General features: G+C 42.6%; 1 protein-coding gene across 1 annotated transcript in view; it reads right to left on the bottom strand.

Moving 5' to 3' along the window:
• Nucleotides 1-23,720, bottom strand: part of TDRD9 (tudor domain containing 9) — a 120,896-nt gene that overhangs the window by 72,569 nt on the left and 24,607 nt on the right. Inside the window, exons 3-8 of the mRNA XM_061182922.1 lie at nt 19,884-19,981; nt 18,366-18,587; nt 17,544-17,666; nt 13,518-13,598; nt 11,309-11,473; nt 4,879-4,982 (exon numbers count right to left, since the gene is read on the bottom strand). Coding sequence (XP_061038905.1) covers nt 4,879-4,982; nt 11,309-11,473; nt 13,518-13,598; nt 17,544-17,666; nt 18,366-18,587; nt 19,884-19,981 — 793 coding nt within the window. The remainder of the gene's footprint in view (nt 1-4,878; nt 4,983-11,308; nt 11,474-13,517; nt 13,599-17,543; nt 17,667-18,365; nt 18,588-19,883; nt 19,982-23,720) is intronic.

The following is a 23,720-nucleotide window of genomic DNA, read 5'->3' as shown; positions in this document are numbered from 1 at the left end:
ATCCAGTAGGATATATTCTAAGAACAAAAGGAATAGCAAAGCAGTTTTATACTTCACTCACAGGTTTAGTTTTAGGACTATCACTATTTACTTGTTAAACTATTTTATTATTATATTATGGGGAAAAACAAAAAAGTAAATAATGCTTTAGCAACCAAAAGTTTTGGTGTTTAAGAAAAGCACTAAAAATGTAATCAAGCAGGACCCTATGGGGCCTTCCCAGGACAGAAACCACCCCCCGACACACACCATGTCCTCCACCTGCCTCTTATTTGTAGAAAAACTTTAGCCTCCTAGGCCTTCCGAGAGTTCCAAAGAGCAAATTTAATCAGAGAAGTGAGAAAATGCAGAAACAAAGGAAAACAGTCAAGCAAGACAAAATAATAGTTTAGCCATTAAACAAAGTCAAGGACCTTTAGTTCCTCCTCAAGGGTGAGAGGTACTATTCTAAGCCACGTCCTTTGAGCTGTTTTGCAGATAATGAAACCCACACCAGGTGGAAGAAGTTAACTGCATGGTGACCACAAGCCTGTGGACCCCAGACCAGCTGGAACCAGAAGGCTGAGGAAGCTGACTCCCGATGACCTCACCACCAACCAATCAGAAGAGCGTCCATGAGCTGATCACGCCCCCCACAACTCCCTCCCCCACTCTGTCTTTAAAAACCTGTCTTTAAAAGCCTTTAAAGGCTTTCAAGGAGTTCGGGCTTTTTGAGCATTAGCTGCCGGGACTCCTTGCTTGGTGCCTGCAATAAACCCTGCACTTTCCTTCACCACAACCAGTGTCAGTAGATTGGCTTTAGTGCACATGGGTGAGCAGACCCAAGTTTGGTTCAGTAACGAACATATAAAAGAAAAGCTAAGAAAAGAACAATATTAAATTTGAGTTGAAATATCATTTCATGTATGGCAGGGAAATGCAAATCAAAACTACAATGACATTTCACCTCACACCTGTCAGAATGGCCATCATAAAAAGTCTACAAATAACAAATGCTGGAGAGGGTGTGGAGAAAAGGGAACCCTCCTACACTGTTAATGGGAATGTTAAGTTGATGCAGCCACTATGGAGAACAGTATGGAGGTTCCTTCAATAACTAAAAATAGAATTACCATATGATAGAGCAATCCCACTCCTGGGCATATATCCGGACAAAACTATAATTCAAAAAGATACATGCACCCCTTTGTTCACAGCAGACTATTCAAATAGCCAAGACATGGAAACAACCTAAATGTCCATTGACAGATGAATGGATAAAGAAGATGTGGTGCATATATACAATGAAATATTACTCCAGTGGAATATAACCTATAATGGAGAAGAACCTGGAAAAGAACATATATATATACACGAATCACTTTGCTGTACACCTGAAACTAACACAACACTGTATATCAACTATACTTCAATAAAATAAATAAATAATACATTTCCAGCTACAGCCACTGAAAAGACTTAGAAGAAATGACAGACACCCCAGTAGCAATGAGCACACTTAGAATCCAAATCCTGTTTTCTAAAAACATTCCTCACTACAAGAATCAGTTCCTTGGAGAAATGATTCTTGGTCTAGTGCAGGGAAAGAACACGGTGAATGGCTTGGAACACCTTGTGCCAGAAAGCAAATAAATGCCCCAAAACTAAGGAAGTCATGTCAAATAATACAGGAGCCAACTTACCAAAGGCTCCCACTGGCCAAATTTTGGACAATTGATTGTTAAAAAAATAAAACTGATTATAATTAACTTTGACACTTTAAATAAATAAAATCCATGAGTCTCAAGAGAATGAGAAGACAAACCACAGACCAAGAGGAAACATTTGCAAAACACATACATGATAAAAAGACCTGTTATCCTAGATATATATATAATGCTCTTAGAACTCAACAATAGGAATATGAACAATCCAAGTAAAAAATGGGCAAAAGCCCTGAAAAGACACATCACCAAATAAGACACACAGATGTCAAATAAACCTATGAAAAGATGCTCCACAACATATGTCATCAGGGAAATGCAAATTAAAACAAGATACCATTGCATACCTATTAGAACTGTCAGAACACTGACAGCACCAAATGCTGGTGAGGATGTGGAGCAACAGGAACTCTTGTTCATTGCTGGTGGGAACGCAAAACAGTGCAGCCACCTTGGAGCACAATTTCGCAGTTTCTTACAAAACTAAACATACTCTTACCATATGATCTAACAAATGCACTCATTGGTATTTACTCACATGAAATGAAAACTTACATCCACACAAAAACCTGCACTTGGATGTTTATAGTGGCTTTATTCACAATTGCCAAAACTTGAAAGCAACCAAGATGTCCTTCAGTAGGTGAACAGATAAACAGACTGTGGTGCATCCAGATGATGAAACATGATTCAGCACTAAAAAGCCCTGAAAAGACATGGAGGAACTTTAACTGCTTATTTCTAAGTGAAAGAAGCCAATCTGAAAGCTGCAATATGTACGATTCCAACTCTATGACATTCTGGAAAAGGCAAAACCATGGAGACAGTAAAAGGTCAGTGATTGCCAGAGGTTATGGAGGAGGAAGGGATGAACAGGTCAAACACAGAGGATTTCTAGGAATCTCTAGGGTTAAGAGTGAACCCTAAACTATAGTCTCTGAGTGATAATGATGTGTCAATTGTAACAAATGTGCTACTCTGGTAGGAGACTTGATAGGAGGGGAGGCTGTGCATCTGTAGGAGAGGGGGTATACAGGAACTATTTATACTTTCTGCTCAATTTTGCCTTGAACCTAAAACTGCTCTAAAAAATAAAATCTATTTAAAAGGAAAAAAAGAAATCCATGAGTCCACTGTGACATGAAAAGAGAGAGAGATAAGGAGAAAAGAGGCAGGGTAACAAAAGGAAAATTCCTCTTTATAGAACAATCTCAGAGAATAATAAGAACAAGTGATAAAATCAGAACCTCACTAATGCACCAATGACCCAGGCGAGAGCATCAGTGGATACTATTGGATGAAAGGTTGCTGGGCAGCACCAAAGCCACCACCATTCAGACTCCCTGAGTCCACTGAGCCTCAAGCAAGATCAATGAAAAGACAGCCACACCTATTCACAGCAGTCAAACCACAGGAAAAAGACAAGGAATGAGGCTGAAAGTTAACCAGGCAAAGGCAGATTTACCTACAAGGAACAGCTGAACCAAAAGGTAACCTCTCACCATAATAAGAGAAGCCAGAAGATTATGGGAAAATACCATAAAATATTGAAAGACAATAAAAAATGGGTGCATTTAATATATGTAAATTATATCTCAATAAAGTTACTTAAATTAAGAAATTAGAAAAAGTAAAAAAAGGAAAGTCTAAGATGAAAGAATGATGAATAAAATGATACATATTTGAGTAAAGCTAAACACACTGATCGTATTAAAAAAAAACAAAAAAACTGTGGGAGCTTAAAAACAGAGCTGCATGTAAGTTGGATTTTCCAACTCATGTGTCAAGCACTACTCAAGGCCCCCGACACGTGGAGATCCTGGCACATCCCTGACCCCGTCACTGGAGAAACGGGGGAGTCAGAATCCAAACACACAGAAGTGAAATGTCTGGCAGGAGATCTATTCTGAAGGCGCAGAATACAGCCACCTCACCGCAAGGTACTGTTCACCAGGAATGTAAGACAATGAATACCTTGACACCTTCTGTATGTTGACGTTACACAAATAACAACTAAAAGAAGAGAAATACCATGTCTGTGTGTGTCTAGGGCCTATAAGAGAACAGCTTTCCCAGCAACCGAGTGCTGGTTACTATGAGGAGGTGGAATCTATATTCTGTTTGTTGTCCCAATATACAAATGGTATTTATGAGCTGTAGCAAAATGAGCACAGTAAAAGGTCTTAATATGGTATAATATTTTGAAAATTAAAGACTCTAACTACCACTTGTAACCTAAAATTGTCCTTAAGGGAAAATAAATATGTTCTAGGTTTCAAAGAGCCAGCTAAATGAAAAAACGTCTGGATTACAATGGGAAACTGCTTAGAATCGGGAATATATCTTTACAGTAAATGGAAACAAAGGCAAAGAAAGGCTTTCAACAGTTTCTCCTAATATGGTCCTTTAAGTTTTACCTTAGGACTGTGAGTGACTTGACTGACATGACTTCCTTTTTTTTTTTTTTTTTAAAGATTTTTATTAGCTTTTGGTTTTATCTTTCTATTTTTAAATTTATTTATTTATTTATTTTTGGCTGTGTTGGGTCTTCGTTGCTGCACGTGGGCTTTCTCTAGTTGCGGCGAGAGGGGGCTACTCTTCCTTGCAGTGCGCGGGCTACTCTTCGTTGTGGTGTGCGGGCTCCTCATTGCAGTGGCTTCTCTTGCTGCGGAGCATGGGCTCTAGGCGCCCGGGCTTCAGTAGTTGTGGCACATAGGCTCAGTAGTTGTGGCTCGCAGGCTCTAGAGCGCAGGCTCAGTAGTTGTGGCTCACGGGCTTAGTTGCTCCGTGGCATGTGGGATCTTCCCGGACCAGGGCTCGAACCCGAACCCATGTCCCCTGCACTGGCAGGCGGATTCCCAACCACTGCGCCACCAGGGAAGCCCTGACATGACTTCTGCGTGTCTGGAAAAACTATTCTATCTTCAGGCTGCAGTTTCTAGCTTTAAACACAGTCAGTCCTAAACTGTTCTTAGCATGATTTTAACTACTTTAAAATAGAAGTTTCCAGTAAAAAAATTTGCAAGATACTGACTTTATTTTAAAACATACACAGTGACTACTGAAACAGTATCTACAGTTACGATTATAAAAACAGTAAAAAGCTTCAAAACGAATAAAGATTTCTTAATTCTCCGATACATTCAAGTACACTGCCAAGTGGAGCATCTCTTACCCACTCTCCTTCATGTCCAAGCCATCAAACATCTGAATGAGGGAGACGGCGACTTCATAGATGTCCTTGGTTATCGCTGGCTCCTCCAAGAGGTGAGGAGAAAGCTAGAAAGAGGAAGAGGAAAAGCCAAAACAGGATCACCAAGGAAACTCTGGGGTCGGATGGGGGACCCGCGAGTTTACCACCATAACAAATACCCCGAATAAACATGGCAAAACTGGTTTGCAGCCAGTATCTGGTGCCTGCTAAGCATCAAGCCCTTCTCAAGGCCTGATACCCACGGCACACACGTCGCGGGAGCAACGGAGGAGTCAGGGTCCACACGTACAGAAGCGAGACCTCTGGCGGGAAATCTACTCCTAAAACAAAGAAAAAGTTGCTCCAAATGCCGGTGGAGCCAGGAAGAGCTTCTGGTCAGAGCCAGTGCTCATGCCCTCGACCTCAGAGAGCCTGAGGACTGCACCAGCATCACGTGGAAAGTAGCCCTAAAAATCACAAGTACCAGGAAAAGGCAACAGCCCATCTGTATCTGCCAATTTACAGTAATAATATAACCATGTCATATTATAGCTAACAAGGTTTTTGAGGGGGTCCCTAGACTACTTTTAATTGTGCATTAAAACAAAGCCACATGGAGCCCCGTTCCTTTAAACTTGCCCTTCAGGTGCTTCTCTGGAACACTGGGGTTCAACCACATCCACAGACCCCCTGGTGAGGTTAGAATTACCGGTCTGAGCTGAGAGCGTTCACAGGACCAAGGCCATCACTGCGTATCTCTCCAGAACATTCAGCATTACGTTATGTCATTGTTGCCATAGAATCTATTTTATAGCCATACTGAGTTTTTTCACCAAGAATAAGACAGCTTTTTGTTTATTTAATAATTTTACTTACCAAGTACTGTATGAAAGACACAACATTTGATTTTGTGAAGAACAGATCAGAAGACTTCAGGAGAAACTCCTTTTCCAATTTTTACTTAGAGTAAATTAAGTCAGCTAGTATTCAAATAATCCATGTTTCATTAAAATTACAATTCTACTAATATAAGTTCAATAATTTTGAATAAGCATTCTTGACATTCACCCTTTAAATAATTTTCTACTTTACCCAAACAATAACCAGTATTTACCATAACACAACCAGACAAAAAAGAAATAGAAGAAAAGGTTTACTTTTCACAAACTCCAACAGTAGATCCAAACCCATCAAGAATTGTTTTCCTACAAGCAAGCTGCGGGAAAAGCATGACATCAGTTCACAAGTGATTTCACTGAGTTCTAGAATACAAGCCCAGAGAATATTTTTTGAACACACTGCTAAGATACCAAACATAGCCCTGCTTTCTCCAAGCCAGCCTTGACACAGGTGACAAAGGACATACACCAGACACAGCCCACCCATCCACTTGTTGAACCCATCCCCTTCTGTTTGCGGAGAGGAAACCAGGAGGAGACACGACAGACAAGCCTCCGCATTCCCTGAGAGCACGGTGTGGGCAGGCAGTGGAGTGAAGTGCACTGCAGAGGGCGTGCTCAGTCGGGAGCAGGACCGTGCAGGGAAGCGCTGCTATTCACACAGGCGGGGCCAGGGTGGCTCCAGTCAGCCCGCCCACCGGTGCCCAGTGTTCAGCGACCATGATGTTTCTGTTCCAAGCTGAGGCCCCGGAGCCCCGCCTGTCTGCCTCCATTCCAGTCGGCCTGTCCGGGAAGGAACCCGTCCCAACCATCCTCCCAAATCCCCTTCAAATGGATTACAGCAAAACCAAGCAGAATTCTAGAACAGTGATGCTCTAGGGTGGTGGACCGTGCTCCAAAAAGAACCCACAGGGAGGCCTGGGGAGTGGGCCATGCTCTGCTGCTGGACCAGGCTGCAGATCACGGGTGGCCACAATTTATCCCAGTGCGCGATTACATTTTATGTCCTTTCCTACGGGCCGGTTTTGTGAGGGTTTTTTGGCAATTAAAAAAAAAAAGTTGGGGCTTCCCTGGTGGCGCAGTGGTTGAGAATCTGCCTGCTAATGCAGGGGACACAGGTTCGAGCCCTGGTCTGGGAAGATCCCACATGCCACGGAGCAACTAGGCCCGTGAGCCGCAACTACTGAGCCTGCGCGTCTGGAGCCTGTGCTCCGCAACAAGAGAGGCCGCGATAGTGAGAGGCCCACGCACCGCAATGAAGAGTGGTCCCCGCTTGCCGCAACTGGAGAAAGCCCTCGCACAGAAACGAAGACCCAACACAGCCAAAAAAATAAATAAATAAATAAGTTAAAAAAAAAAAAGACAGCAGGCTGAACAGCAATCATTAAAAAAAAAAAAAAAAAAAAAAAGTTGAAAATGAAGCATGAAAAGGGCTCTTCAAAGGACACTGAAAGTAACAGCCAGAGTTGGTAACAGAAAGACCAGGAGGGCATCATGGAACCCAAGGGAAGGGTGAGTTTCAAGAAAATCAAAGTGGCCAACAGTGTCAAATATTAGAGAGAGCTCAGGGGGTGTAGGGCCGAGTGCTCTGGACTTCACGAGGCGGTTACTAGTGACACTGGGGGTTGCAGTCTTGGCTGAGAGGCGGCAGTGAGTGGGGGGGCGGGGGGGTAGAGAAGTGGGCACTGGGAGTTCAAAGTCTGGCAAAAGCTATGAGAAACAGGGCACCTAACGTGGGTGTCTTTTAAGATGAAAGAGACTCAGCGCTGTTTAAATGTGGAAAAGATGCTGGAAAGACACGGAGAGGAGGGCAGTGAATCAGACAAGGCCCCTAAGGAGGTGGGAAGGGATGAGACAACCACAGGGTGGAGAGGCCACTGCTCTGGAGGAGGAGGACCTTCTCCCTCGCAACACGAGACAGCGTGCTGAGTAATCACACGGTAATAAAACTGTGATTTTAACAAAGGCCCTCTGACTCCAAAAATTATAATAGAATCTACATAAAGCACCTTTTCTGTAAGGCTTAAAATTAATACGGAGTTAAATCTTGAGTATCGGTTCACTGAAACCCTAAGTGACACCGATCAGGACAGCGCTGGGGCCAGGTGTCCTCTAGCAGGTGAACACGATGCACCCATCCGCCGCCAGGGCCCACACGGGCTCGGGGCACGTGCCCAGGCCAGACCCCACTCCTCAGCACATCCACAAGGAATCCAACACAAAACACACATCAACAGAAGTCAATCAGACATTGGCCAGGTGAAAGGACTAGTAAAGCATTATTACTCTCATATTCCAAAATGGGTCAGACAAGGCACAATGTTTAAATGTTATAAATACGGGCCCTCTCCTCTCCACCTTGAATACGGGCTGCACTTAGAGAGCCTTGTTTCCAACCACAGAGTCCAGTAAGAAAAGGAAAGAATGTCTCTCCTTACCCTGTTCATAACCTTAGTGGGGGGTGACAGACAATAAACAAACAAACTAACCTAATATATATACACATATATATGGAAAAAGAAAAGGAGGGCAGAGTCACATTACAAGGGAGCAGCCTGGTAACCACCACCGGGGCCAGGAGATCCGGGCCGTGTCACCAGTGATGAGCCGTGCTGCTGGTCACGATGGGACGGAACAACACTTCACTCCGGTGCTCTTCCTCCCCCAAACTCACAGCCCCGGTCTACCCATGAGAAAAACACCAGAAAAATTCCAGTGGTGGGGCACCCTACAAAATACCTGGCCAGTTCTCCTAAAAATCGCCAAGGTCATCAAAAATAAGAGAAGTCTGAGAAACTGTCACAGCCCAGGGGAACCTAAGGAGACATGACAGCTAAACACAATGTGGGATCCTAGAGCAGAAAAAGAACATTAGGGAAAACCAGTGAAATCCAAACAAACTCAAGTTCAGCTAATAGGAATGTACCAGTGTTAGTTTCTTAGTTCTGACAGGTTTGGGGTTTTTTTGAAGTGCTACAAAGTGAATGTTAACTGTAGACTCTAGGTGATGGACACATGGGTGTTCACTACAAAATTTCTTTCAACTTTTCTGTTTTGAAATACTGTCATTTTAAAAGCTGGGAGAGGACTTCCCTGGTGGCGCAGTGGTTAAGAACCCGCCTGCCAATGAAGGGGAAGCGGGTTTTGAGTCCTGGTCTGGGAAGATCCCACATGCCACGGGGCAACTAAGCCCGTGCACCACAACTACTGAACCTGAGCTCTAGAGCCCGCGAGCCACAACTACTGAGCCTGCATGCCACAACTACCGAAGCCCACGCACCTAGAGCCCGTGCTCTGCAACAAGAGAAGCCACTGCAGTGAAAGGCCCACGCACCGCAACGGAGAGTAGCCCCGCTCGCCGCAACTAAAGCCCACGCGCAGCAACAAAGACCCAATGCAGCCAAAAATAAATAAACTAATTAATTAATTTTTTTAAAAAAATTAAAAGCTGGGAGAAAAAAAAGAAGTGCTACATTCTAATGGCCATCACTGGCCTTCCTCTGACATAATTAGATTTGACAAAATATATCTTCTAATGAGGTGAACCCTAGTCAGCCAACTCATTGTAGTAGAGACTATTTACTTTAACATTACAGATTTCTTTTTTTTTTTGGCCGAGCTGCACAGCATGCGGGATCTTAGTTCCCCAACCAGGGATCAAACCCATGTCCCCTACATTGGGAGCCCAGAGTCTTAACCACTGGACCGCCAGGGAAGTCCCTACAGATGTTTTTAATAAAAGTCAAACTCTTATACAGAGCAATTTGGCAACGTCCATCAAAATTCCAAATGCACACATCCTCTGACCCACTTCCAGGAAGGCACAACCTACACAGGGGTCCTCGAAAGAGGTGTTTTACTCCCATCCCAGGGATGTCCAGAAACATTTTTGGTTTTCACAGGGGGGTGGGGATGGGAAGGAGCCCTACTTGCACCTGGTGGGTCAAGGCCAGCAGAGCTATTAAATATCAAGCATCCTACAATGCACAGGACAGCCCCCACCATACAGAATTACCTGGCCCAAAATATCAATTGTTCTGAGGCTAAGAAACCCTGGCCTACAAGATACACCTTCACATGCACAAAGATGTTCTCTTTAGCACTGTTTTTAGTAAGAAAAGATAAGAAACACTGGAGATTAGTTAAATAAAGAATAATCTTTACTACATGCACCCCAACGTTCATAGCAGCACTATTCACAATAGCCAAGGCATGGAAGCAACCTAAATGTCCATCAACAGATGAATGGATAAAGATACGGTACATATATACAATGGAATAATACTCAGCCATAGAAAAGAATGAAATAATGCCATTTGCAGCAACATGGATGGACCTAGAGATTATCATACTAAGTGAAGTAAGTCAGACAGAGAAAGACAAATACCATATGATATCTCTTACATGTGGAATCTAAAATATGATACAAATGAACTTATTTGCAAAAAGACTCAGAGACATAGAAAACAAACTTCTGGTTACCAAAGGGGAAAAGGGGTGGGGGAGAGATAAATTAGGAGTTTGGGATTAGCAGATACCAACTACTACATATAAAATACATAAACAGCTAAGGTCCTACTGTATAGCACAGGGAACTATATTCAATACCCTGTAATAAACCATAATGGAAAAGAATATGAAAAAGAATATATACACATACACAATATATATATAACCAAATCACTTTGCTGTACACCAGAAACTAACACAACATTGTAAATCAACCATACTTCAATTTAAAAAAAAGAATAATCTTTATACTTATATTCACATAAAAGAATGTTACGTAGCTCTAAAAAGGGAATGAAGAAACTATATGACATGTAAAAAATGTGAAAAGGTAAGTGAAAAAAAAACAAGATGCACATAGAATAGAATGCTATCACTCTGTAAAAAAGAGAAACAATACATCAATATTTGCTTGTAAATATGGAAAGATCCAAAGAAATTAATGACAATAATTTAGTGGGGGAACTGGGCAGACAGAGGACAGGAGTAGGAAGGAGATATTTTATATCTGCATATACTCTTCGATCTTCAAATCCTATAAATGTATTACCCACGTGAAAACAACTGTAAATCAACTGCAACTTTTCTTAAGAATATATTATCACACACTGTTCCCACAATGCAATCCTCCTTCAGTTTAGAGCAGTACAACTTACATTAGAAAATTTAATTTAACAGAAATAAAATTACCTCTACCCTCAGCTGAATCTACAATTTTGTAGCTGACCAAAAGCTGACATTTTATTCTTCAACATCAATAAAGTATGAAACCAGTTTGAATAATTTTCACTGGGATATACAAGGTGAGTGCTTATCATGCTCACAGTTTAGGACAACAAACCCCAGAGTTTCCTTCCTCTTATTCTTCTCCAGTCCCATTCCACACCATCTCTCTGCTCCAATTTTAAGCTCCAGTAGAGCCTTGCAATTGTAGCTAATAAATGCAGGTTTGATCAAATACAAAAGTATATTCACTGTAAAAGAAACAATGCATTCCAACATACCCTGCTATGATGAATGTGCTCCAAATCATTAAGATAATACTCCTCAACTGAATAGGGCTTTCCTTCCACTTCAAAAATATAAGCAGGGTTCATCTTGTTCTGAACAGGAACAGCAAAGTAATCTGCAAACTCTTTACAGTTGATGGTGGCTGACATCAGGACTACCTACAGAGTAAGAGAAACCATTAAAACAGACAAAATGATGATGATAATAATAACTGAAATGAAATACTTTTACAATTCCAGGCTTGTCTTCTGTTTTAATAATTTTCAAAACTTTAACTGAATACTTCGATTTGATCTCCAGTGTAATTCAAATTATTACAGTTTAAAGAATGCTCAGAGATGCCAACTTTTAAATTTCTCTTCAATTGCTTTATCAAGTGAGAAACTACATTTCCCCAATAAAGCTAAATTACAACCATTAACCTAAAAGGACACTTTGCATCAGAAAGCTAACTTAAGGGCTTCCCTGGTGGTGCAGTGGTTAAGAATCTGCCTGCCAATGCAGGGGACACGGGTTCGAGCCCTGGTCTGGGAAGATCCCACATGCCGCGGAGCAACTAAGCCCGTGCACCACAACTACTGAGCCTGCGCTCTAGAGCCCGCGAGCCACAACTACTGAGCTCACGTGCCACAACTACTGAAGCCCACGCGCCTAGAGCCCGTGCTCCGCAACAAGAGAAGCCACCGCAATGAGCAGCCCATGCACCACAGCAAAGAATAGCCCCTGCTCACCACAACTAGAGAAAGCCTGCGCACAGCAACAAAAACCCAACGCAGCCAAAAATAAATAAATTTATTAAAAAAAGAAAAAGAAAGGTCCAGATTCCGGGGACTTCCCTGGCAGTCCAGTGGTTAAAACTCCACGTTTCCTGTGCAGGGGGCACAGGTTCAATCTCTGGTCAGGGAACTGAGATCCCACATGCCCCATGGCATGGCCAAAAAAAAGAAAAAGAAAGGTCCGGACTTGTTGAACAACCTTCAATGTCATCTTTAAGATTCAAAAAAAGGAATGAAATAGCCAAATTCTCTCATTCATTTTATAGTCATCTCAAGCAATAAGACAACTTATTGCAAATTTCGGGTTCCATTTAGTCAGCACCCACCAGGTGAGACTGTGAGCGTCCTAAGGTTGATGTCCCTACCTTGGGGCAGGGTGGGAATGTCTCCCTAAATGGACAGAGAGATGAAACACTTGAAGACAAAATATGTTATGATTTAGAGGGCATCTGTTTTCCAATAACAGCAAATCCTTCCATAGTTCCTTTATATAATGAATGACATGCACCCAATCACTGCTGCTTCTGAAAGACTCCTACTTAGCATGGCTGGATTGACCTATGTCTAAACTGCATAATAATTATAAACCTTTTGCTATTTTGGCCTAGTTCACTTCTTTGTCCTTTTTGTTCAAATAGAATGTAAGCAATGTTTACCATTGCCACGGACTTTCGGTTAGCTCCTAACTCAAGTCTCCTATAATAACAGTGCATATAACTATTCTCAAACTTCAATGTGACTCAGTGCTACTTTTAGCATTATTATTTTTTAATTATTATTATTATTATTAATTTATTTATGGCTGTGTTGGGTCTTCGCTTCTGTGCGAGGGCTTTCTCTAGTTGTGGCAAGTGGGGGCCACTCTTCATCGCGGTGCGCGGGCCTCTCACTATCGCGGCCTCTCTTGTTGCGGAGCACAGGCTCCAGACGCGCAGGCTCAGCAATTGTGGCTCACGGGCCTAGTCGCTCCGTGGCATGTGGGATCTTCCCAGGCCAGGGCTCGAACCCGTGTCCCCTGCATTGGCAGGCAGATTCTCAACCACTGCGCCACCAGGGAAGCCCAAGTGCTACTTTTAAAACAGAGATTACAGATATAGTCACATACCTTCAGATTATGGTACCTATTCAACCAAAAGCAGTGCTCTAATACCCAGCATTTCATTAGAGTCAACTATTATCAGATCATTTTCTGCAGCCTGGAGAGTATTTTACAATTTAATGCAACATAATAACCAAAAAGTACTCCATAGTCTGATCATACGAGAACGCCCTTTAGCCAGCTTCCTAGCAAGATCTGGAGGACTACACAAGACAATGAATTTTAAGAGTCACTGCTTTCAACCGTTTCTATTAAAATAAAGAGAAACAAAACTAAATAATAAATCTTAACCCTAAATGTTTCAGTTACTCATGAAATCAACTTTACCTTCACAAAACGTGAATTTGTTCTTAGAAGTTTGCGGACGACCAACAACAGGAAATCCATTTCTTCAGTTCGCTCATGTACCTGCAAAATAGAAAGGGGGCACTCCACGTGGGAAGGCACACGGCACCGCTGAGTGACCGGAGGGAAAGGGGTTCAACGGTGCACCTAGGGGCCTGGGGACTAAGTCTCTGCGCTAAACGCCATCCCTCAGGAAACTATCACTCCTGGTTAAGAGGAAGCAAAGAACGGCGGCCCACAAACCAGAGAGCACACACGAGAGGCGTGTGCGTCACTGTGCCCCCCAGCCCCCGTGCTTCTCTGTAGGGCCCTACTGGCATCTGGAGAGAGGAATGTCTAGCACTCTCGGCCCTGCCCACTGTGACAACACAAAGCATCCCACCACCGAGGAGCAGCAGACCAGCCTCCCTCTGCCGCTCCCGGCCCACAGCACCCCTCTGCGTGGGCGTATTTACACTACTACTTCAGCAAGGGAGTGCAGGGCGGTGGCTGTGCCCGGGCAGCAGTGCCCCCTGCCTGGCAGGCTGGAGCTCACCGGGTGGGCTCGGGAAGAGCTGGCTCAGTCAGGAACAGGTAGCGCAGGGCTGGGTGAGGAGCTGAGGGCAATAGGAAGCCCCGCGGTAGCACCCGGGGAAATGGGGCTGCGGGGTCCCCCGGGGGCCTGCTGCTCAGACAGCGCCCTCCTGGCCGAGCCACCCCGAGGGCCTGCCCCGAACCAGCCAACACCCAGGGCTAAGTCACGTGTGGCCATTTCTCTACACTTAGTCGGGCTCCCCAAGGCCCAAGGGGACAGCAGATTCTACCCTGGGACATTTCTCTGCCCAGGTGGAGAGATTAGCTACTGAGTCTGAAAGAGGGCACTCCCTTCTCCTCCAGGCGAAAGGCTCCATTGTTTATTCTCTAGCCGGCTCCTTCCCGGCCGCACTTCCCACTGAAGCAGGTATGGACAGAAATAGTACAGAGAAAAGAAAAAAAAACCAGCAGCTGGAAAGTATTTAACGTTCCTGCATAACGGCTGGAAACCCTAACAGACACCTTATTAATCTAACTCTCATTTCGTTCTATCACCAAACCCCAGAGCACTTCCTCAACACAAACATCCTGCCTCACGTTCTTAAGAAAGAAAAATAAAGGCTGTGCTCAGGCAAGAGCCCCAAAGTGACCTCTCCTTAGCGCTGAGACTCCCCTGGCCTCCACACCACCACTACAGCCTCCAGAGCTCTGACTTCACACAACCCGGCTTCTCCCAGTTGCTGGAGGCCGGGCTGCCTCCCCCTCCTGCCCTGAGGACCCCACTCACCCCTGTATCCCAGGATGCCCACAGTCCTCTCCCTGCCCCAGGCCCTTCTCTGTTGCCCATAATTACACATATCTCAGTAGATATGTGTCTCCCCAGCAGAGTGGCTGAGAGCAGAAACTACAACTTCTGCATCTTTACGACCTCAGCACCTAATGAGGCAAGTGCTCAAAAAATGTTTACTAAATGAATGATTCACCTGAAGCTAGTTTATTCTTTTTCAAGAGCTAAGAAGTTAAGGACATGATCATTCCATTTTCAACTGCCTGGCCATCTTCAACTTCTTAGACTTTCTTTTGAAATTCAAATCATCCTGCACAATAGGAACAAAATTCTTTGTAAAACTGAAACTTCAGGTCTATCCAACCCATTAATTCTTTAAGCAAATAGTTATTAGAGCACCTACGAGGAGCTGGGGACACGGTGGTAGAGCAGGAAGCTGCTCGTGTAACCAAGTGACGAGACACTCCCCTGTAGGACAAGCTCTTGCACAGTGTAGCCGACTTGTGTTCAGCTACCATCACACAGCTTCAGGAAAGAATGCACCCAGTAACACAGTGTGCATGGGCATGTCCACGTCACTCAGGCGTGTGTGTGCAAAGATACCTCCTTACACAGTCAGAAAGTTGCTGGATCTACAGAAATAAATGGAGGCATGAGAAGTAGAGCTCTGGAGTGAACTACCCCACAACACCATGCTATCTGGAGGTCTCAGTAAAAGGCTCAACAACAAACGGTAACTACTGTGGACTTTATAATACCACCTTTGGGCATACTGCCTAAGTTTGAATTTCATCACTACCTAAAGACACTCAAAACTGCCAAAAGTCATAAAGAAAAATTATGAACCATACTGCACATCACACTGTATTGCAAAGAATAACAACATATTTTCCACCTTTTACTCTCCCAAACAACCAACAGTAATTTAAAACCAAGTAAATGTACACAGGCTAGTAAATGCACCCACTCAGCTTTACCTGCAGTATCAATGGAAGAAATTTTCACATATTGAGGTATGGGGAAGTCATTCTGGCTTATACATGACATGCTTGGACTTTATGCTAACTAGAACAGCCTTGTTTTGTGGCCTGTCACACAGGCATTGTGCATCTGCTTTAACCATTAAAGAAGAGGATGCATTTAAACATAAAAATGGAGTAACTATGGTTCAGGCATCCAAAATGGAGCCGGGTGGCCCTTGTGGATGTGGTTTCAGACATGTTCCTCCATCACTTGGAACCTGAATTTTCTGAACTGTATCAGACTCAAGGACACCTTCAGCCATTCTCAATACAGTATCTGCCAGCAGCTGCCAACTGCAATCTTACAGTCTCAAGGTCTCCGCTTGTAATTATGCAACCATTTCAGACCCCAACCAATCCTTGCTTAACTAGCACCCTTACTTCTCTCCAGCTCCGATCCTAATTCTCAACAAACAACTTGTATTTTTCAGTTTTTGCCTTTATAAGCCCCCCATTTTGTAGTCCAGCAGAACACAGTTCAAGTGCTTCTTTAATCTGTGTGTCCCAGGCTATAGTCCTCAGTTTGGCTCAAATAACACTCTTTTCTATTCCTATTATAGATTGTTTACTGATTATTTCCATTGACAGTATGTTTCGGTATTATACTGATCACACACATGTCAAGAGAATGGAGAGACCTTTCCCTAAAGGGCTGCTCAGGGGGTTTCACTCCAGCCTCTATCAGGTACTCCAGCCCCACCTCACAGTCTCCCACTAATCCTATTTATTTGCTGATGTTTCTAATGCCACAAGAAATAAGTAAAGCTTCTCAAGGCATAATTACTGATGAGATTTAAAACTCAAGAGTTTGGGGTAGAGGCATTTCCAAAGCTCCTTGGAAAACTGTTTGAACACAGCATCTCCCCACCTCAAAAAACTCTATAAACAAAATCAGGAATTCCCTGGTGGTCCAGTGGTTAGGACCCGGCGCTTTCACTGCAGAGGGCGCAGGTTCAATCCCTGGTCAGGAAACTAAGATCCCACAAGCCGCATTGCGCGGCCTAAATAGAACAGAATAGAATCAAATCAAAATCAATTAAATATTCCATCCTTACTGAGAAAAGTCGAGAAAGCTAAGACTGGCACAAAGACAGGGTTCACAATACTTTATTAGAGATTTTTTTAGAAAAGTGAATAGATCAATATCATCTATTTACTTTATTCATTTTCTTAAAAGATATTATTGTCCTTGTTTTACTAGATGGAAAGTATCTGTAAGGCACTAAAAATACCTACAGACAATTAAAGTTCTTTTAATTGTCTGATGTGGCTAACACTCTAAACCAGGGTCAGCAGCCTTTCCCTGTAAAAGGCCAGAGGGCAAATACTTCCAGCTTCATGGAACATATGGTCTTGTCCCAACTACTCATCTCTTCTGTAGAACACCAGCAATCATAAACAAAGAGCAAAACTGTGTGCCAATAAAACTTTACTTACAAAAACAGGGGCCAACGTTGGCCTGAGGGCTGTAGTCTGCCAACCCCTGCTCTAAACAAGGAATCTTTTCACAGTCCTCAACATCCCCACCCACATTTGGGAAGTAAGAGCAAAGTATAAAAACAGAAAATCAACATTCTAAGTAGAATAAGTAGATATAGACCCAAAGTACTTTTTGACACTTTACAAGTAACTTGCACTGTGCTCTCTTATCAAATAGGAACATGAACATAAGAGCAGAGCACTTACTTCATCAATGAAGACATGCGTGAATTCCATCAAACTCTTGGCACTAACTATTTTCTGAAGCAGCACGCCGGTTGTCATATAAATTAACTTGGTATCTTCTGTTGCTATTTTCTCCAACCCTACCTAAAATTGGGGAAGGAAAAAAGAAAGGAGAAAATTTTCAGTTTAAATGGTTCACATTTAACTACCAAAAAATGCTATGTTCATTTCATAATGAAGGTAAGACAGGGAAAAAAGATTATTGTATATCACAAAAAACATAGGGTCTAAATTAAAACTGAAATTCTCAAGTTGATTTTTCTTCTTTCTTCTTCTTCTTTTTTGGTGATGGGGGGAGAGATTGGCCTATCTAGTCGTACTTCCCATATCATTTTTATGTTAAAATGATTGTGTATGAAGACATCTTCAACATAAAGATATAATTAAAAGATAAAATTATATAAAAGTCATTCTCAAGTCTGAGCATTCTCACTTCTTTTCTATTCAACTGAGAAAGAAACTAAAGTTATCAATATTTTCAAGAACTTCAGAGATTCACTGTTTTTAAAATTATGCCATAATTCTGCTCTATAAGCAACTGATTTCATTTTCTTTTCCAGCAGAAAATAATCACATCTTATCATCAACTTACATAAAATAAAAAATTAACAAAGAGGGACTTCCCTGGCGGTCCAGTGGTTAAGACTCTGCGCTTCCGACACAGGGGGCGTGGGTTCAATCCCTGGTTGAGGAACTAAGATTCCACATGCCATGTGGCATGGCCAAAAAATAAATTAAAAGAAAAAATTAACCAAGAGCGAGATGGCTCCCCATCAGTCTCACCTGATAGCCCACCAGACCACCCAGGGCCCAGGCGCGCTCTTTACTGATCCACCTGGCGATGCTGCTGGCCCCGATCTTCCGCGGCTGGGTGACCACAATGTTGCAGTAGGTAGAGCGTTGGAGGTAATGATCCAAGATATACTGCGGGAGCTGAGTACTTTTACCACTACCAGTGGCACCGTGTATAATTACCACAGAATTACTTTCTATCAAAGAAACGACCTAGAATTTAAAAAAAAAAACCTTCAAAATTGCCACAAATTTAACAATGATGTAATAAAGTATTACCTATGAACCAAAAGCTTTATCTCAGGAAGACTTTCAGAATTTATTTTCTTTTCATCCTTAAAAGTTAAATTATTACCTAACCACCTAAGCACACAAACGAGAGAAAGAAGGTTACTAATGGTTGCTGAATTTGAAACCAATTTGACCACTGTGAACAATAACTAATTGCCACAGAAATTCAGGCCAAGTTCACTGAGCCCTATGTCTCAATTTCTTCGTCTATAAATATGAAAACACCAAAACGAATTTCTATAGCTCTTGTTAAGTCTAAATTTCTATAGCTCTTGTTAAGTCTAAATTTCTATTATTTTAAAATTTTGTAATGAACCTCCGTGTAATTCTGCTGAGAAACATGAAAACACAGCTGTTACTACACTCAAGTGGCTTTAAATTCTCATTTGAAACTCTTCAGACACATTTTTAAACAATGAACATCTACTGTTCCACGTACAGACTGTACGGAGCAGCTCTAGAACGCCAACCCAATTTCTCCCCACCACCCCCCGCCTCCACCCTAAACATGAGTAAGCTCTTATCACTCTAGCAATTGCCGTGGTCAGGGAATACAAATTAATTTGAATATTGGCCTCTTAAAAATTAATAAAGTATATCTACTCTACAAAAGCTGCATGATTCGATCTAAAGCAAAATAAAAATTAAATTTAGAACATTTACAGTTTAGTCTTATCTATAACCACTTCTTCCGCTAGTATAGTTAATTAAGGTTTCAATACGCTTACTTTTACCCATGTTTAATAACATGTAACTAATTAAAAGTGTAGTCATCCTGCTGCTATATTGCCCAACATTGTTCTTAAAATAATGTATCAATGACTGATCAATCACCAGGCAAACAAACCAGGCAGCGTGTAAAGAAAACCCAGTGGAATGCTAGAGAAGACTGCGGCTGAGGGCATTATTTGCTTTCTAAAAAGTCTGGGCAGTGGGTATTGCAAGAAGCAGCTCTCCTGGGGCCCAGCAGGTGTTTACTCACCCTTATTTCAGAGCAGGGAAGACTAGATGAATAATTAAATATGAGGAGATGAGCTCAGGGGAAGGCTGAACAAATGAAGCACAGCCAAAAGGAAGGCCATCAACACGCTTATTACACAAAACCACCTCCCTGGGGTGCCTGCCCAGCACCTCATCACTTTCAGACCAGAAACCAAGGGCTGGGTCACCGGCATTTAGTCAAACAACAAAATTACATTATGACAAAAATAATTTTACCTCTTCCTTACATCGATTTATAGGCAAATCAGGATATTTATAAGTTGTCTCTGGGATGCACATCACATTGCTTGATTTAGCTAAAGGTGGCCTTGGACCTGGATTCAGACAAAACAAATACAATGCTATTTCTTATATGAAAAAAGGCAAGGTAGACAACCTACTGTTTTATCTATATATACAGCAAGCTGTACACACACACAAATACATATTCTACAGGCTAACACTGTGAGCAGGGTAATTAGAAAATTCCCTTAGCACCCACTGCTAATAATTATACAAGCTTAGCACCATCTTACCCTCCATCAGAGCAATCAATGTTGTAGGCTCAGCACTACCTTCTAAGATAAAAGATCTGCAGAGCACAGTACTCATCACTTGAAAATGGCACAAAAATGATTAACTTAAAGAACAAACGTTTATTTGAAATTTCACACCAATTTGTTAAGTGTTCATTCCTTGCTACTAAAATAAATCAGTAGTAGACAACCAAACACCCTAAGGATACCTTGGGAACAAGCACCCTGGAAGGGACAACTTTACTCTGACAAAGACACACCCTGGGGGGCTTCCCTGGTGGCGCAGTGGTTGACAGTCCGCCTGCCAATGCAGGGGACGTGGGTTCGATCCCTGGTCTGGGAAGATCCCACATGCCGCGGAGCAACTAAACCCGTGTGCCACAACTACTGAGCCTGCGCTCTAGAGCCCGTGAGCCACAACTACTGAGCCCGCATGCCACAACTACTGAAGCCCGCGCGCCTAGAGCCCGTGCTCCACAATGAGAAAAGCCACCGCAATGAGAAGCCCGTGCACTGCAACGAAGAGTAGCCCCCGCTCGCCGCAAGTAGAGAAGGCCCGTAAGCAGCAACGAAGACCCAACACAGCCAAAAATAAATAAATAAAATAAAATAAATTTATTACTTTAAAAAAAAAAGAAAGACACACCCTGGGGAGCTCTGCCCAGCCCTGTTATTGAACATCCTCCTGTAAATACACGCACTACACTCCGGATGCCACAAATTCTTGACAAATCATCAAAATTCACAGGATACAGACTTCTATTGGGAAGTAAGTTTTACTTCCAAAGTAAATAAACTTTGAAAGCTTCCCTGTCTCTCCGAAACTCAGCACTGAGCTGGCTCCCTCCCCAGGTCTCCCCTCAACGCCCCCCTCCCTGTTCCTCCCAGGCCTTTGCTTCTCTGCCCCAGCCTCTCCCTCTGTTCTGCCATCACCCTTCCCACTTGACACACGTGTCCATGTTTTGCTTTTGCTCTCCTACATTTTCCCCTACACATACTCTCAGTTTCAAAATCGGTCTAACTATATAATTAAAATATGCTATTTTCCTACAGTTGAATCAAGATGTGCAGTACTTGTTCTGAATTTTAAGAACAGAGGAGCCCGTTCTGATCTCTCTCAAAGCAAAAACAGCTTCTTTGTGGAAGCAGAGTTCCTTCTAGGGCATCGCGGCACTGACTTCGGGGGAAAGTTCTCCAAGTCCTGCCTTCAACAGCTTTCTAACCTTCTAGTCACCTCACTACTGACCGCCAAACTCCAAAGCGTGCATTTCTGTCCACTCTCACATCTCACTCTCTTTCCGTTGCTCCGCTTAGCTTTTAAGAAACACAATCACTGACGCTGTCCTGTGTTCCCACTGGTATACTTGCGCTCAATCGCACCCCTTCCAGAAGCACTCTCAGCTAAAAAGCCCTTTAATTTAACCACACTACCTTCAAAACATGTAGCAAAACTCAATGCGTGGGACTTCCCTGGTGGCGCAGTGGTTAAGAATCCGCCTGCCAAGGCAGGGAACATGGGTTCAAGCCCTGGTCCGGGAAGATCCCACATGCCGCAGAGCAACTAAGCCCATGCGCCACAACTACTGAGCTTGCGCTCTAGAGCCCACGTGCCACAGCTACTGAAGCCCTCGCGCCTAGAGCCCGTGCTCCACAACAAGAGAAGCCACCGCAATGAGAAGCCCGCGCACCGCAACCAAGAGTAGCCCCTGCTCGCCGCAACTACAGAAAGCCCGTGTGCAACAACAAAGACCCAACGCAGCCAAAAATAAATTTAAAAAAAAACAAAAAAAACTCAATGTGTGAACAGTTCCTAACTTACAAATGGTTCCAAGATTTTATTAAATTATTTAGAATTCTAAATGATGTCTGGGTACCTAGGCCAGTCTACAAATGCAAGAACTGAGATCATATATGCATAAATAGGGAAAAAATAGAGACCTTCCCATTCTTGGTGTTGGTAGGCTTATCAATCAATAATAGGCCTTCTTAACACAAAGGGAAGGGATGAGACTCCAAACAAACGAAGAGAGACAGAGGGAGGAGCTCCTGAGCTGTGACACGGCTGGGAGATGCAGTGACAGGGAGTGGGACGCAGGGTGAGAGGGACAAGGCCTGCACGGGGAAGAGAGGTGACACAGACTCTTTAGAAAGACAGAAAGGCAGCAGCTGTATTTTTTGCTCAGAACCTGCAGCCGTGGCTCACAGTGCTGCTAAACGAGCCACCACTTTGACAACACTGATGTGACTTACATTCCTTGATTACATGCATTTTGAAGGCTGCTGCTTAAAGACAGAAATGCTACAAGAAAAGAATTGCAGAAGTCCTAACTGTATTGTCTAAACCACAGCCCTCTCTCTGTTTAACAGGAAACACAGGCTGACATTTTTAGGTCACTGGCTGCAGCCGACCGAGCGCAAATCAAGTCCAGCCTCCACATCCACCGCCAGAGGGAAGACAGGAAGCAAAAGACATGTTCACGGCTGTGCAGCTCTTTCACCTGTACAGCAGCAACCAAATCAAAGGAGGGGGCCAGGAAAATATTACAGGTAAGTTCTCAAAGAAAAGAAAACGGGTAATTTAACGCAAATCAACAAACCACATACAGCAAAGTGTAATCCAAAAGTGATATGAGAAATACCTCAACCTCAAATTTTATTTTCCTGTTATCTCTTTATCCAAGGTTATTAACATTAAAATATCTCACATGAACTGGAAAAAACTGGAAACCATGAAAATTGCTAGTTTCTCAAATATAAAATCTAACCAAAAAAATTCAGGAGTCAGGGTTCCAAACAGTATATAATGGATTTTAACTGGAGAACATAATAACATTTCTTATCATAAAATCTAGACACTGTATACTATAGAAAATAAGTTTAATTACTACATTGCTGATTTAAGCATAAAATTAAATCTTCAAAATAATTACATATCACTTTCTCCAAGTATGGGTTGGTATTCTAAATACAAAATTAAACTTAATTTGAATATTTCCCTTCTCAGTTATTGAAAACTCCATACAGGCCATGCTCTTAAACTCAAAAGAAAAGCTATCAAAGGGATGGAAACAACCACCAAAAATATCACCGAATTAAAAGGGAGGTAGCACTGTGGCATTCAATCACAACTAAGGACACCATCCCAGGACAAATTCAAAACTGCTATACGAAAACAACAGAAACCCTGCAGGAGTCCACAGCTTGGAACCAAGGTCAAGCTGTTCAGAAATGCTATTAAATCTCAATTTTAAAAAAAAAGATTTACTTTAAACTATATAAAATATTTTAATGTAATTCACAGAAATTCACAGAATGTGCATTCTTGGATTTCTACTTAGAAATAATTTTTTAAAACAGTTATATAGATGAAATAACACCTGTATCACGCCAAAAGCAAAGGTATTTTTTTAATTATTATTTTTTAATTTATTATTTATTTATTTTTATTATTATTTTTTTTTGGCTGCGTTGGGTCTTCGTTGCAGTACATGGGCTTCTCACTGCGGTGGCTTCTCTTGTTGCAGAGCACGGGCTCTAG

The sequence above is a fragment of the Eubalaena glacialis genome, chromosome 2 (genome assembly GCF_028564815.1).
Source record: "Eubalaena glacialis isolate mEubGla1 chromosome 2, mEubGla1.1.hap2.+ XY, whole genome shotgun sequence".
In the NCBI taxonomy this organism is placed as follows: Eukaryota; Metazoa; Chordata; class Mammalia; order Artiodactyla; family Balaenidae; genus Eubalaena; species Eubalaena glacialis.
This window is presented reverse-complemented; position numbering and strand designations above follow the sequence as displayed.